General features: G+C 35.2%; 3 protein-coding genes across 5 annotated transcripts; 2 read left to right on the top strand and 1 right to left on the bottom strand.

The window, feature by feature from the left end:
- Nucleotides 1-7,299: 7,299 nt before the first annotated feature.
- On the top strand, nt 7,300-8,267 carry LOC124451978. The gene is made up of 2 exons (XM_047002573.1): nt 7,300-7,870; nt 8,225-8,267. Exons 1-2 carry the CDS (start codon nt 7,311-7,313, stop codon nt 8,265-8,267), a joined length of 603 nt encoding a protein of 200 aa, XP_046858529.1. The 5' UTR covers nt 7,300-7,310.
- A 37-nt stretch (nt 8,268-8,304) lies between these two features.
- LOC124451594 lies at nt 8,305-11,902 on the top strand. 3 transcript variants are annotated; one of them, XM_047002214.1, is made up of 8 exons: nt 8,305-8,645; nt 8,778-8,828; nt 8,927-8,970; nt 9,204-9,316; nt 9,628-10,244; nt 10,356-10,530; nt 10,814-11,014; nt 11,326-11,902. In XM_047002214.1, exons 2-8 carry the CDS (start codon nt 8,796-8,798, stop codon nt 11,547-11,549), a joined length of 1,407 nt encoding a protein of 468 aa, XP_046858170.1. In that variant the 5' UTR covers nt 8,305-8,645; nt 8,778-8,795; the 3' UTR covers nt 11,550-11,902. The 3 variants fall into 3 exon arrangements, with proteins under 3 accessions (XP_046858170.1, XP_046858171.1, XP_046858169.1); XM_047002215.1 differs by having other exon boundaries at nt 8,305-8,657; XM_047002213.1 differs by lacking the exon at nt 8,305-8,645 and having other exon boundaries at nt 8,800-8,828; nt 8,927-9,316.
- A 644-nt stretch (nt 11,903-12,546) lies between these two features.
- On the bottom strand, nt 12,547-13,352 carry LOC124451597. The gene has a single exon (XM_047002219.1). It carries the CDS (start codon nt 13,321-13,323, stop codon nt 12,547-12,549), a length of 777 nt encoding a protein of 258 aa, XP_046858175.1. The 5' UTR covers nt 13,324-13,352.
- Between the last annotated feature and the right edge of the window lie 1,065 nt (nt 13,353-14,417).

The raw sequence follows: 14,417 nt of genomic DNA, 5'->3' as shown, positions 1-14,417 counted from the left end.
TGAATATCTTTTTGTTTCTTCAAATTAAGGAATTGCTCAAAGTTTGCGTTGAAAAGTTTTTGCCTTTGATCGTCACTTAAACCGTCTTGGTGAAGGATGTGTGAGAGTTGAGTATCTTTTTGCATCACGTTCATGGTAATCGGCAAAACTTCAAATTTTTGCTTTTGTTCATATTTATTATAAACGTCTTCAGGTACTAAAATCATTCGCTTGGCATGCTTCATTATTGCAACAAACTCCCTAGAACGTTCAAAACCGGCGGTAGGAAGGCACTCAGTAGATTTCCTCCTTTTTGATTTAAAAGTTTTTTCTTTTTAGCTCTTGAAATTCTCTTGTTCGCTAAGGCTCTGAGATGTTTCTTATACCTCAACAAGCGTCGTTTTTGACTCGCAGATATCGGTACAGTTCCTTTTAACAGATTAACTGCGCATTCACAAATACACAACATGACATCAGATGGTCCATGTTCGATGATAACCTTTCGAATTTTCGGCTTAGATTTTGCAAGTACTTGCAGGTATGGAAGGTTGCTCCTAATTCGTTTAGACATGATGCTTAAATGACTGTTGATGTCGATGCTTATCACTTATGTACATAGACAATCTGCTTTTCCCCAGGCAAGATATTTGTTCTGACACGCATATTGTCAGAAGTGAGTTGATGCAAATCGAGCAAAAGATAACCGTAAGGGCGGCATGTGGCGTCTTGAAATGACTCCAAAAGGTAATTCGTTTTCTTTGGGTACATTTGGCGTGCCAATGTTGCGATACCTAGCGAATCTCTGGGGTTTTTAAAAATGATCATGTAGTGGGAATTTAAGCTGATTGTTCGGGATTGCTTACCAGGCGGAAATAAATTTTGCGTTAGATACATGACAGATACACCACGGTGATGTGACCCTCGGGTAAATAAATCGGACATTCGTTGATCGCTAGAACATTCTGACATCAAATCGTCAACGACATAGATATAGTAGGTCTAGATCGCTGACGAGTGTGACGTAATATAAGACTTATTAAGACGGCAGCGTGACATCCACATTGAGTTCTATAATAACTGGAGCGGCTAACTTTACTGGGGCGAGGACGCCAAAAAAATGGCGGCCAAAGGACGTATTTCCGCTGAAATGATCGCTTTGCAGAAAAATAATATTCTCGACCTCCCCTGGTGTCTATAGTAAATTATAAAGAATTTTCAAAACAAACACGATATCACAGAATATGGATATCGTTAGTTCCATATTCTGTGACGATTCTTTTGGCATTTCTTTTATAATGCCAACACTTCAATCGTTCAATTGTTGGATGTCGTAGTTTCCACAAAAAGGAACATATCGCTTCTCACAGGTGAGGTAGTTGTTTGTTTTGTTAGTCCGTCAACGATTGAAAAGCAATTATACATGCACTTGAAAAGCCATAAAATACATATTAAAGATCGTATTTTTAAGACTGACTTGAACGCCAAATATACTGATGTTTTCCTGTTTTTGTTTATAAAATTCTGCATACTTTTCTGTCATTTGTTAATGCATGAAATCGTAAATTTACCCATTTATTTGCAAAATAGTTTCCCTAAAGCAAAAAAGACCCTGCACACATTTTGCTCTGTGAGTAAGTATCAAAAGAAATGATCAGCCCCAACGGTACCCATGATTTGGAGCAGAGCTTGTTATGTTCTATTTGCTGACAACATGCAGGGAAGATCAAGGAGTAAAGATGACTGGAAGATGTTATTGACCAGGCAGAGTCTTAAAAAATGATAATGCTGTAAAGATAATTGATTTATTGTCTGCCCTATCCAGAGTTATTTAATTTGATCATGGTCAAATTCTATGGATGGAGACAATGGATTCACTAAGGATGCCTTGAATGCTTTGAAGTTAAAGTTCATGATCCAAAGAAAGATGGCAAGAAGGTTGTGTGTGTTTTGATGCTTAATGAAATGTCAATTCACAAACATGTAAAATGGAAGGCCATAAAGTTTGTGTCTATGTAAACATTTGTACTGAGATTGATGATGACTCGATGCAGATGTGAAGCTTCAAACTGTATAAGCCATTGGGTTTTATGTAACTTAATGTTTAAATCATGTCATATCTTTATCAAAATATTTTAGTTGAGTGTTGTTTGAATGTTACTAATATCTAATGCACTATACTGAAGCATTAAAGATTCAGTGATGAAACCTTTAAAGTTATTGTACTGTATATGTCTTATATATTTCTTATATTTTTTTAAGAAACAGTTTGAGCTTATTTACCTATTAGAGTACAGAATGGAGATTTATCATATTGCTGCTTTTTTAAAGAAAAGTTTTTCACTTTTCAAAGCTTTTCTACAAATTTTTTGCTTCTTATTTCTTGTCATGAGATTGATGATATAGAGGTAATATAATCCAATAACTTTCTAATTTCTAAAAAGCTTTTAAGCTTCTAGCATAAAAGTACACTATAGGTATGTAATTCATTTGGTTTTATTGCCTTGCTATGACATATCTACTTGCACTTCATCATTCTTGTATGAACAAAACACCAGATGTGGATACTCAGAGAACAAAATGCACTACCAACTGCTTATGAAATTTATTATTGATGTGAAAACTGTGCTAATCATTCAAATTATAGTGCACTTTTATTGCAAATATAGGAAAAACAAAACAAAGTGAAAAAGAAAGGTAGAAGTATTAAAACTACAAATGAAGTATAAACACCATTGGAAGCATAAGTGTTTTGATGATTATTTGCATTTTGCCCAATTCATATATCAATACAACAAAATCAAAATGTGCTACAACATTACAAGTATTTGATGCAGTTGCACTTCAGAACATCACAAAAAGGTTACTTAAAGTAATTTCTATACAATATTGTTTGTTTTCATTTACCAAACCTATGCAGACTTGAGTCTTTTTGAAATTTCATATGAAACACAATTACAGAAAATTCGTAAATATCCAGAGATTTAATATGTACTCTTTTAAAGAAACAAGTAAAAATCCTACAATTGTGACAAAAAGCCATTGCATGAAAAGAAGCAAAATAGCAATGATAACAAATAAGCTGACTTCTCTCTCGTGAACCGTGGAGATGAACTATGATATACTTTTTTGTACAGACTAAAGAGTTTAATCGATCAAACAAGTTTGACGGTTGTAAAAAAACGACACACGTCTGCATTCATACATGTGTAGCCGACATATAGCTCTTTCGTCGATAGCTCTATAAATGCATCCTCGTAGGAGCAGATAACTGACAGCCACAGTTGACTCGCTGTTATGAATTTAAGGTTTTTACCTTGATTTTCATCAAAAAATTGCTTGCCGAATCATAAATACAAACATAAATTTTCCTCACTCTTTCCTCAGGAGGGAGTGGGAAATTATGAAATTTTCGGAAAAGCGGTCAATTTCGGTAAATCTCAGCGGCAAAGGACGAAATCCGCCATTTTTTTGGCGTCATCAGATATCTAAGGCAGTGAACTCCATATATATATATATCTGGAATGATAACTACAATACATTTTATAGATATAAAATTGAAGCCAAAGTCCTAGTCTCTTGCGCGGTTTGTACGTCAGTTCCAGTCCTTCAAAGTCGAATATTCACGCGGTTTGTACGTCAGTTTCATTCCCCTGAGTGCCAAACATACACGGCCACTATAAATTTGAATACAAACTGCAAAAGCATAAACATATAAACAACATCACGACAAACAACACACTAGGCCAACTCTTCGCAAAGGTTATTTTTACAGCTAAAACTTTACTACAGTGAGTTCGTTGTAACTTACAATTTGTTACGAGGAAAAGCCAACTGAAAATTACACTTTATGCTAAAAAATAATAAGAAAATATGACGAGAAAATGTTCAAGCATGAATTTTTCTTTCGGAAGGTAAATTTTCAAACGGTGTCAGACAGTGTTTGTCTTTTTTGTCGTTTCAATGGATTTAAAGATCTGTTTTTCCGAAGAAAAAAGAAACTTGAATATCCAGGTTCATAAAAAATGTTGAGTCTATAACTCGCATTTTACTTTTAACAGAGCGATTGTATTTTTCATCGATTTTGATAGTGCTTGAAATACTAAATGGTTGTCATCTCGACATCAGTAATTGAATATCCTTAAAGACTTTGATATGTTTTAAAGGAAAACCGCAGCGTAAAAGCAGATCGACTAAGTTCACCTCACCCTGCTTCTCGATTTATCACTTTGATTCACTTTCCGTGAACCTTTTCATTCCAAAAATTTCGTTATTTTTACGCTCTGATCAAGATCCGAACTCTACCATTACCAAGGGACAAATGATTTAAAAAAATTAAAATGAACACGCGAGGGACTGTGATGACGAATGATGACGACAAATATTTTTTTGGCTTCAATTTTTGGCTTCGGTTATCATTCCAGTTATTCAAATGTCGAGTTCACTGATCTAAGGCCGCGCTTGAGATAGCCGCTCTAGTTATTATCATTGAGTTCTATAATAACTGGAGCGGCTATCTCAAGCGCGGCCTTAGATATCTGCTGACGCCAAAAAAATGGCGGATTTCGTCCGTTGCCGCTGAGATTTACCGAAATTGACCGCTTTTCCGAAAATTTCACAATTTCCCACTCCCTCCTGAGGAAAGAGTGAAGAAAATGTATGTGTGTATTTGGGATTCGGCAAGCAATTTTTTGATGAAAATCACGATAAAAACCTACAATTCGTAACAGCGAGTCAACATAGCTTTCCAGTTATCGGCTCCTACGAGGATGTATTTATAACTATCGACGAAAGAGCTATATGTCGGCTACACATCTATGAATGCAGATATGCGTCGTTTTCTTACCAGCGTCAAACTTGTTTGATCGATTAAACTCTTTAGTCTATACAAAAAGTATATCATAGTTCATCTCCACAGTGGTTCACGAGAGAGAAGTTATTTTTATCATTGCTATTTTGCTTCTTTTTACTTGTTTCTTTAAAAAAGTAAATATTAAATCTCTGGATATTTACGTATTTTCTGTAATTGAGTTTCATATTAAATTTCAAAAAGACTCAAGTCTGCATAGGTTTGGTAAATGAAAACAAACAATATTGTATAGAAATTACTTTAAGTAACCTTTTGTGATGTTCTGAAGTGCAACTGCATCAAATACTTGTAAAGTTGTAGCACATTTTGATTTTGTTGTATTGATATATAAATTGGGCAAAATGCAAATAATCATCAAAACACTTATGCTTCCAATGGTGTTTATAATTCATTTTTAGTTTTAATACTTCTACCCTTCTTTTCACTTTGTTTTGTTTTTCCTATATTTTCAATATAAGTGCACAATTTGAATGATTAACACAGTTTTCACTTCAATAATAAATTTCATAAGCAGTTGGTAGTGCATTTTGTTCTCTGAGTATCCACATTTGGTGTTTTCTTCATACATGAATGATGAAATGCATATGGATATGTCATAACAAGGCAATAAAACCAAATGAATTAAATACCTATAGTGTACTTTTATGCTAGAAGCTTAAAAGCTTTCTAGAAATTATAAAGTTATTGGATTATATTACCTCTATATCATCAATCTCATGAAAAGAAATAAGAAGCAAAATATTTGTAGAAAAGCTTTGAAAAGTGAAAACATTTATTTAAAAAGCAGCAATGATGCATATGATAAATCCCCATTCTGTACTCTAATAGGTAAATAAGCTCAAACTGTTTCTTAAAGAAATATAAGAAATATATAAGAAATATACAGTACAGTAAATTTAAAGGTTTCATCACTGAATCTTTAATGCTTCAGTATAGTGCATTAGATATTAGTAACATTTAAACAACACTCAACTAAAATATTTTGATAAAGATATGACATGATTTAAACATTAAGTTATATAAAACCCAATGGCTTATTCAGTTTAATGCTTCACATCTGCATCAAGTCATCATCAATCTCAGTACAAATGTTTACATAGACACAAACTTTATGGCCTTTCCATTTTATATGTTGTGAATTGACATTTAATTAAGCATCAAAACACACAACCTTCTTGCCATCTTTTTGGTTCATGAACTTTAACTTCAAAGCATTCAAGGCATCATTAGTGAATCCATTGTCTCCATCCATAGAATTTGACCATGATCAAATTAAATAACTCTGGATAAGGCAGACAATAAATCAATTATCTTTACAGCATTATCATTTTTAAGACTCTGCCTGGTCAATAACATCTTCCAGTCATCTTTACTCCTTGGTCTTCCCTGCATGTTGTCAGCAAATAGAACATAACAAGCTCTGCTCCAAATCATGGGTACTGTTGGGGCTGATCATTTCTTTTTGATACTTTTCACAGAGCAAAATGTGTGCAGGGTCTTTTTGCTTTAGGAAACTATTTTGCAAATAGATAGGTAAATTTACGATTTCATGCATTAACAAATGACAGAAAAGTATGCAGAAATTTATAGACAAAACAGGAAAACATCAGTATATTTGGCGTTCAAGTCAGTCTTAAAAATACGATCTTTAATATGTATTTTATGGCTTTTCAAGTGCATGTATAATTGCTTTTCAATCGTTGACGGACTAACAAAACAAACAACTACCTCACCTGTGAGAAGCGATATGTTCCTTTTGTGGAAACTACGACATCCAACAATTGAACGATTGAAGTGTTGGCATTATAAAGAAATGCCAAAAAGAATCGTCACAGAATATGGAACTAACGATATCCATATTCTGTGATATCGTGTTTGTTTTGAAAAATTCTTTATAATTTACTATAGACACCAGGGGGAGGTCGAGAATATTATTTTTCTGCAAAGCGATCATTTCAGCGGAAATACGTCCGTTGGCCGCCATTTTTTTGGCGACCTCGCCCCAGTAAAGATAGCCGCTCCAGTTATTATAGAACTCAATGGTTATTATAGAACTCAATGGACATCCATGATAAATCCAAGATGGCGCGGGAACCGGGCAAAAAACTTGGGGCTACTATTAGGCAATTGTTGTTTTTTGCAGTTTACTTCGTTATGGCGTTCCGTTGCGGACAAAATTATATGTCAGTATTGTCTAAAATTGACTATTGAAATTTTAAAATCGTATATTGAAACTTCAAAATAGTATATCGAAATTTTAAAATCGTATATCGAAATTTTAAAATCGTATATTGAAATTTTAAAATCGTATATCGAAATTTTAAAATCGTATATCGAAAGGAAACGGAAATTTTAAAATCGTATATCGAAAGGAAACGGAAGTGTTCGACAAACTCAACCGGAAATATGACTATACAAACTCCTTTCCCCTTCACATGTGGCCGCACAGCACATGTATATTGTTATGGCGGAAAGCAATAAAGACGATGAGCTTAATCGAATAGTGAGAGCAGTAATAGGAGAGTTGAACAATCATGCAAACAACGCTAAAGTGGAGCAGACCTCTTCTCACTCAACAAGTAACAGAAGTACAGAAGAGGAAATATATAAAGCCTTTCAAATTCCTAGAGCAACAAGTACTAGTTTGACTTCGAGTTCAAATAGCTACAGCCAGCTGCCATTGTCATCGCAATATTCGGCCAGTACCAACTATAGCACTAAAACTAGTAGTAATAGTAGCCGTAAAAGGGGAAAGGAAACAATGCGGGCGGCTAGTGGTCGTTTCACTAAAAAAAGCCTTGGTAAAGAAGCCACTGTCTCAGCACCCATCATAAAAGATGTTTGCCTTTTGCCTACTCCTACTTGGGATGACGTACCCAGACGGAAAGTGAAAGCCCAGCTCGTTCGGGCAGGGTTATTCGTCGATGCATGGCCTTTCTATGTGCATCTCGGAGAAGTGCAACTGCGAGAAGAATTAAGACATGCTTTTTCGGAGCACCTGTGGCAAGAAGAAGAAGAAGTAGGGTAAGATTACTGGTACATAGTTTTTAGCAGATTGCATTTTTGGTGCAGTTTGGTTTATCATAGCAGACTGTATTAAATAGTTGTATTTTTTAATCAATGAAAACAGTTTTGTTGTGTGCATGCTGACTAAGCATAAAGCCCACATATGTCAATAGTATTGGTTTATGGTATTATGTTTATTGTATGCATCTCAAATGAAGAAGTGTGAAGAGTAGTCATGGCAGAAAGTGTGTTGGACAGTTTTCCATTTTTTCCTACACCCAAATATTGTGATATAGCCAGCATTACCATTTTATTGAAAATGCAATTTAGAATAAACAAGTACAAGATGGCTAATACATGTACTACATTTAGATTTGAATTTGTGAGGTCTATTGGAGTGAGATTGTACCCATAAAGCTCCAAGAAGGTCAAGAACTCACAGGAAAGTACTTAAACATATTTCCGGAACTGGGCCCATATATATTAGAGCATCTAAAGAGTTAATCTATGACAGAGTAAGTTATATTGAATGAGTTTGGAGGGCATAATTATCCCACATTCATAAACATATGAATGCAAGTTTGCCATTGCTTAATTTATAAAGATAAAGCAACTGGATGCACAGGATAGTCCTAGGAAACCCAGTTTCAGTTGTGTGTAAACTAAATCTCTACTGGGCAGTAGAATAGTTGATAATTGATTCACATTTCTTTCTGAGGCGGATAATGAGTGTAGAGCTGAAAAGATAACCTACTATATACCTGGAGGTGAATCATCACAAAAGGATGAAGAGGTGATTATTATAGTGAGTTCATGTTATTCCAACATTTTTATTAAATGTAACAAGGATCCATGCTTAATCACATTTGTAAACTATATGCAACATTAACATGCAATTTTCTGTTACGATGGATGCAAAATTCAGAAGGATACACATGTTCCTATGAGCGATTCTTCACTCCAGAACCATCAAGAAGTGAGTTAATTTCTTTCATTTGTTGATACTATTCTGGTATGTTGGTAGTTCAATATTTTTGGTATATAATATAAAATGTTTAACATTGCATATTGCAGTTACAAATAAAGAAACGAAGGAAAGAGAGTGGGGATAATGTTAAGTAAGTGGAATTTCCAGTTACATGCTGAATTTCCAAGCTTTGCTTTATGTTCTTGCCTGGTTTAACCAAAGCTGTATTCAAATGCAAAAGCAACCAAACAGGTGTGACAACATTATATGAATTGCAACAGAACTAGAGTGAGACGGTCCCTGGATGAAAGTCACCATGAAACACCCCTTAATTGTGTGGGGTTCTTCTATCATATCAGTGTATTGTATTTTTTTCATAACTAGTGTTCAAAGTAATATTTTGCTTGATGTTGTGCCCACTGCCTCAGCAGAAGAAATAGAGTCAGCATTATCCAATGCAGGAGGAGATGTGGATGCTGCTGCACAGCAACTGTTGGGTTAGTCATTACCCACATTTTTCCTAATTTTTCATGTTTTGCAGTTCATGCTCTATCATACATAGCAACAGTGTAAAAGATCTAAGTGATAAGGCTATGCTAGAACATTAATTAAGGAATTATATTTATATGTGCCCAAATGATTTCTTTTGAAATTGAATTGGATTTCTGCCAAATGACTTAAAGTGTCATGTGTTTGGACATTGCTTCCAAAATAATGAATTTGACATTTTGGAAAATAAACCCATCCATATAAATAAATTTCATGTTGATAGCGACAGTTTGTAAGTACTTTTGTCAACTTTTCGAAGGCTTGGATGATGATGATGATTCTGAAGATTTACCTTCATCTTCACTGGCAAATGTCTCCGAGGCTCCTGAAACAAGGAAGTCATCAAATTTAAGTCTTGAAAGCTATCAAGCAGAAAACTTAGATTACAACCTGCCAAAACAGAAGTTCAATGTTTCTAGAGAGGATGGTATGGACGACCTCAAACGGGACATCTTGAGTTGTTACAAACAACCAGAATGCAACTTGAAGGCACCGTTGCGTGTGAGATTTGAAGGGGAAGATGGTGTAGGCAATGGCCCTATTCGAGAATTTCTTTTATGTGCCATGAAAATTGTTGAAGAAGGGCTTTCCAAAAACAAAAAGCCACTGGTCTTTTTTTATGGTGAAGACAATCATTTACTGCCTATACATGATCAAGCATTCAGATGCACGGGTGTTTTTAAGGCAATTGGGCGTATCATAGGTCACTCTGTACTTCACGGAGGTCCTCTTCCTTATGGCTTTTCACCAGCAATTTTGCATTACTGGCATGTAACAGGATCACCACAAATTAAAGACAAAGATATTGCTACACATGCACTCCCGATTGTTCCAGAAGATATTGCCGATCTTGAATTACGTGAAATGATAACTGAGGTATGTACCTGTAAACATGATCACCTATTTGTTTTACTTGGATTATGGGTTTAATTGGATCAACAATGACTTATATAAGACTTTTTGCATATTTGGTATCTGTTTTTCCAGCTAGAAAATTGTCATACCCCATCACCTGAGATGTTAAACAAGCTTTGCCCATATCTTTTTGAGTCTGGAGTTGACATGGACATATTATCAGGAAACACACAGCTTGCCATTCAAGACCTGATGTTTTATCAAGTCATTGATAAGAGACGCAGAGAACTTGATGACATTGCTAAAGGTTTGGCCTATATTTTTTACTATTTTTGATACAATGCTTATCATGTGATTCAGTCACAATTGAAATCGGCTGCATTAACTATGCCAATATTTTCCATGAGAGCACTGTTGAATGTTTTGCTCTATTTGATGTCAAAGTGTGAAATAAATGCTGGAGAGATGCTACCTTGTTCTTTCTTTTGGATGCATTGCATTTCGGGAAGGAAAATTAGCTTGAGACCTAGATTTCATCCAGTCATGCAAACTATTTTGGATATTGATTTTTCTGTTGTTTGTTGCTACAGGTATGGAGGATGCTGGTTTGCATTCCTTTATTGGTCACTTACCCACCAACATGTTAGAAATTGTCTTTCCGCCCATTGAAAAAAGAAGATTATCCTTTGATGAGATCAAAGAAGTACTTATCTTTGAAGAAGAGAAAGAAAATGAAAGAACATTTGCCTTTTTCACAGAGTATTTATATTTCCTGGCAAAATATGAAGAAGGTACTATTAATCACTACTTTGCTTTCAATCATACCAAACACAAACTATTTTACAAGTTCTACCCAAGAGTTTTCTATTACACTTATCTTTTTTTTGCCCCACATTACTCGAGTGTAGAAGACAAGGGCAACACTTGTGTGATTAAAATCACATTTATTCACAGGCACCTGATACCCCATGTCAGTACTGAATAATGCTACAGTATTTCTTGTCATTTTAATTAAAGACATTTGAATTTTTGTGGTTCTTTTATCAATGGTACAAAGTTGCTGTCTAAGGTTACATTTCACACTGTATTGTTTTACTTTTAGGTCAACCATCATTAACAGACTTATGTTGCTTTTGTTGTGCAACAAATACCTTACCTGCAAGGGGATCATTATTGGTCAAATTTGATGATTCAAGTGAACTGCCGCATGCTGAGACATGCTTCTCTACTATTACACTGCCATCTAAACACAAGTCATATGAAGACTTCAAAAAATTTATGGATGTTGCACTGAAGTATGGCTCACTTGGTTTGGAACTGGTGTAGTTAGACTGCTATGAGCGATGTTAGTTATTGTTACAATATTTATATGAAGGTGAAAATGATGCATATCATCAAGTTCGAAGTCACTGTCCATTGAGCAGCAAGGAAACATGTTCAACAGCAGCTAAATAAGATTCGATTCTATGTGGATCATCTTCAGTTTGTCCCTGTCTTATCACAGTAAGGATCGAGTCCATTTGTTCATTGTTTAATCTAAGTTGGGTTTGTGGGACAACGACAACATGAGAAGGATTTTCTTCTGCCACAGGCCCATCCTCAGAAATACCATAGGAAGAAAATGCATTGTTTCTAATAACATCATTCACAGCACTGTAACCAGAATGTCTCAACTCTACCATTCCCTAACCCATATTTGTTGTGGTGAATGGTTGCTTTCTGTTGTGACTGGATGGTTGTTCCATTGAGCCACAAACTCTTGTAGAGCGATATTAATAAAGTCAATATAGACCAATTGAAGACAAAATAAATGAACCTCATTGACTGGATTAAAACACCTCTATTTTCCAAAACAAGAAAATGTTTAAGAACTTTGATATCACAATACGATTAACATCTCTCCACAGTCGTTCAATCCTTTGATTATGTACGGATGTGCCTGTGATGATACTCCCCCGGTTTAGACCTCTTTCATTTAGCATATATCTCCCAACTTCAATATTTTCCAATCCAAGATCACAACGGACTCTTGACGGTAAATTATAGCACTGAACAGCATATTCAAACAAGCTCAATACTGTTTCTGCCCTGTTATTAGTTGATGCATGGAGATAGGTTACCAGCCTTGAGTAGCCATCTATGCCCCCATGGACAACTATGCGATATGGCTCAATCAATTTATGATTTCCATCAATATGCCTGTAAATAGCAAATGTAGATTTGAAAATAAAATATATTCAATGAAAATGTTTTGCCGTTTTCCTACAATTACTCCTTAATTAGATGAAATACAACAAACAACAATGTCACTATGTGTCATATATTACCATAAGGCGTTGGGGCATGGAACATTATAAGACCGTCTTATGATCCTTGTAGTATTCCTCAATGTAGAAATCACAGGGTCCACCCGATGCATAGAACGTAAAATGCGTTCTCTTTGAACATGAAGTCCGCGGTGCCGCAACGCTCCCTGTAACATTCTATATCCAATATTTGGAGTCATAAAGATAATAGCGCGAACAATTGTGTCTAGCTGCGTGTCCGACAAATCTGAAAATTGTCGTCCTTCCACTGTCATACCAAGCTCGTGACGTCGGCGACGCAGCGTCCTTTCAGACACGCCAAAAGCTCTTGATATTTCACTCCATCTAAATCCACTACTGCAGTTATTCAAAGCTTCTAGTTGCTCTCGGGTCATCGCAAACCTTGGTCTCCCTGGACCAACCTGCTCACTTCTTCCCAAAGATTGATTATCATTAATTGCTTCGCGTTCACTATGGATGCTCCTGTAAAATATGTCTTCAAAGCGTTGTCTGAGGAAACTCGTCCTATGACAAATATAGCACAGATGAGCAATAACCGCAGGAACATTTTCTGTTGTCGTTGTGTTTTCTGACATTTCCCAATTCAAACTTTCGGCCACACGAGAGCGCAGCGTAGACAGTGTTCTTTCGTATGCATCTAGTCTTCTGAAGTGGAACTCAGCTGCGTCGTAAGAACAACTATCAGCTGCAGTTGCTAGCAATTCAGCTGTTTCGATTAGCCTCAAAAGTGCTTCGAAGAATTCTTCGATGTTTGGAAGCCAACGAGACGCCATTTTTTCGTTTACGGATTCACTGTACACGGAATTATACTCTTCCGTTTGTCGAACACTTCCGTTTCCTTTCAATATACGATTTTAAAATTTCCGTTTCCTTTCAATATACGATTTTAAAATTTCGATATACGATTTTAAAATTTCGATATACGATTTTAAAATTTCAATATACGATTTTAAAATTTCGATATACGATTTTAAAATTTCGATATACTATTTTGAAGTTTCAATATACGATTTTAAAATTTCAATAGTCAATTTTAGACAATACTGACATATAATTTTGTCCGCAACGGAACGCCATAGATGAACGAATAATTTACGACACTCTATGAATGAGCTGTTCTTTATTTGAAATTAAAATATCAGTACATCTAGAAACTACATTTATTCTTCAGCAAGAGAGGTAAAACACCAAGGCAAACATTGTAGCATCAATTACAGCAAGGAAAAAATACGCGAACATTCCGCAGAGACGTAGATAATTTGGGCACTGGAAAAAACTTTTTCCAGTACGGCCATTCTTGCATCTACATAATCCTAAATGTGATGAAATTTATAAAGCAAATCAATATAAACACTTATTGAGGTATTATCTGTGAGAAAGCTATAACCGAGGCACAAGAAAAGTATCTCATGCGATCGGTGCCTTTTATGGTATCATTTTCTTGCATATCACTCACAAAAGAACCAAAAGCACGGAATGATTTTCGTGTATGTCATCCATTACAGCAAAAAAACCCCGTAAAATACGCTTTAAATGTGTTGTAACGCAGTCAATCACAAAGTATATTGTATTGTTGTTTTGACTGCTCACCAGCCAATGACGTCACTACCCTCGAGATAATTTTATCAAAATTTTATTCAAGATGGCGCAATTTATAAAACTTTTGCTGCAAGTATCTCAGCAACAAAATATTTTTGAGAAAAAATTTTTCTATTTTAGTTGTTAGACATCACAAAGGCTCAAAAATATGCCATAAAAATTTTCGTTGCCAATGTCCTTTAACACTCAAAGTGAAAAATGCAAAAATTTGACAATGTATGTCACTGAATTACTCCTATTGTAAAATTATAGAATTCCCGTGTAAGTT

Source organism: Xenia sp. Carnegie-2017, unplaced genomic scaffold (genome assembly GCF_021976095.1).
Source record: "Xenia sp. Carnegie-2017 unplaced genomic scaffold, XeniaSp_v1 HiC_scaffold_24, whole genome shotgun sequence".
NCBI classification, from domain to species: domain Eukaryota; kingdom Metazoa; phylum Cnidaria; class Anthozoa; order Malacalcyonacea; family Xeniidae; genus Xenia; species Xenia sp. Carnegie-2017.
The sequence above is the reverse complement of the archived record's forward strand: the minus strand, read 5'-3'. Positions and strand labels throughout refer to the sequence as shown.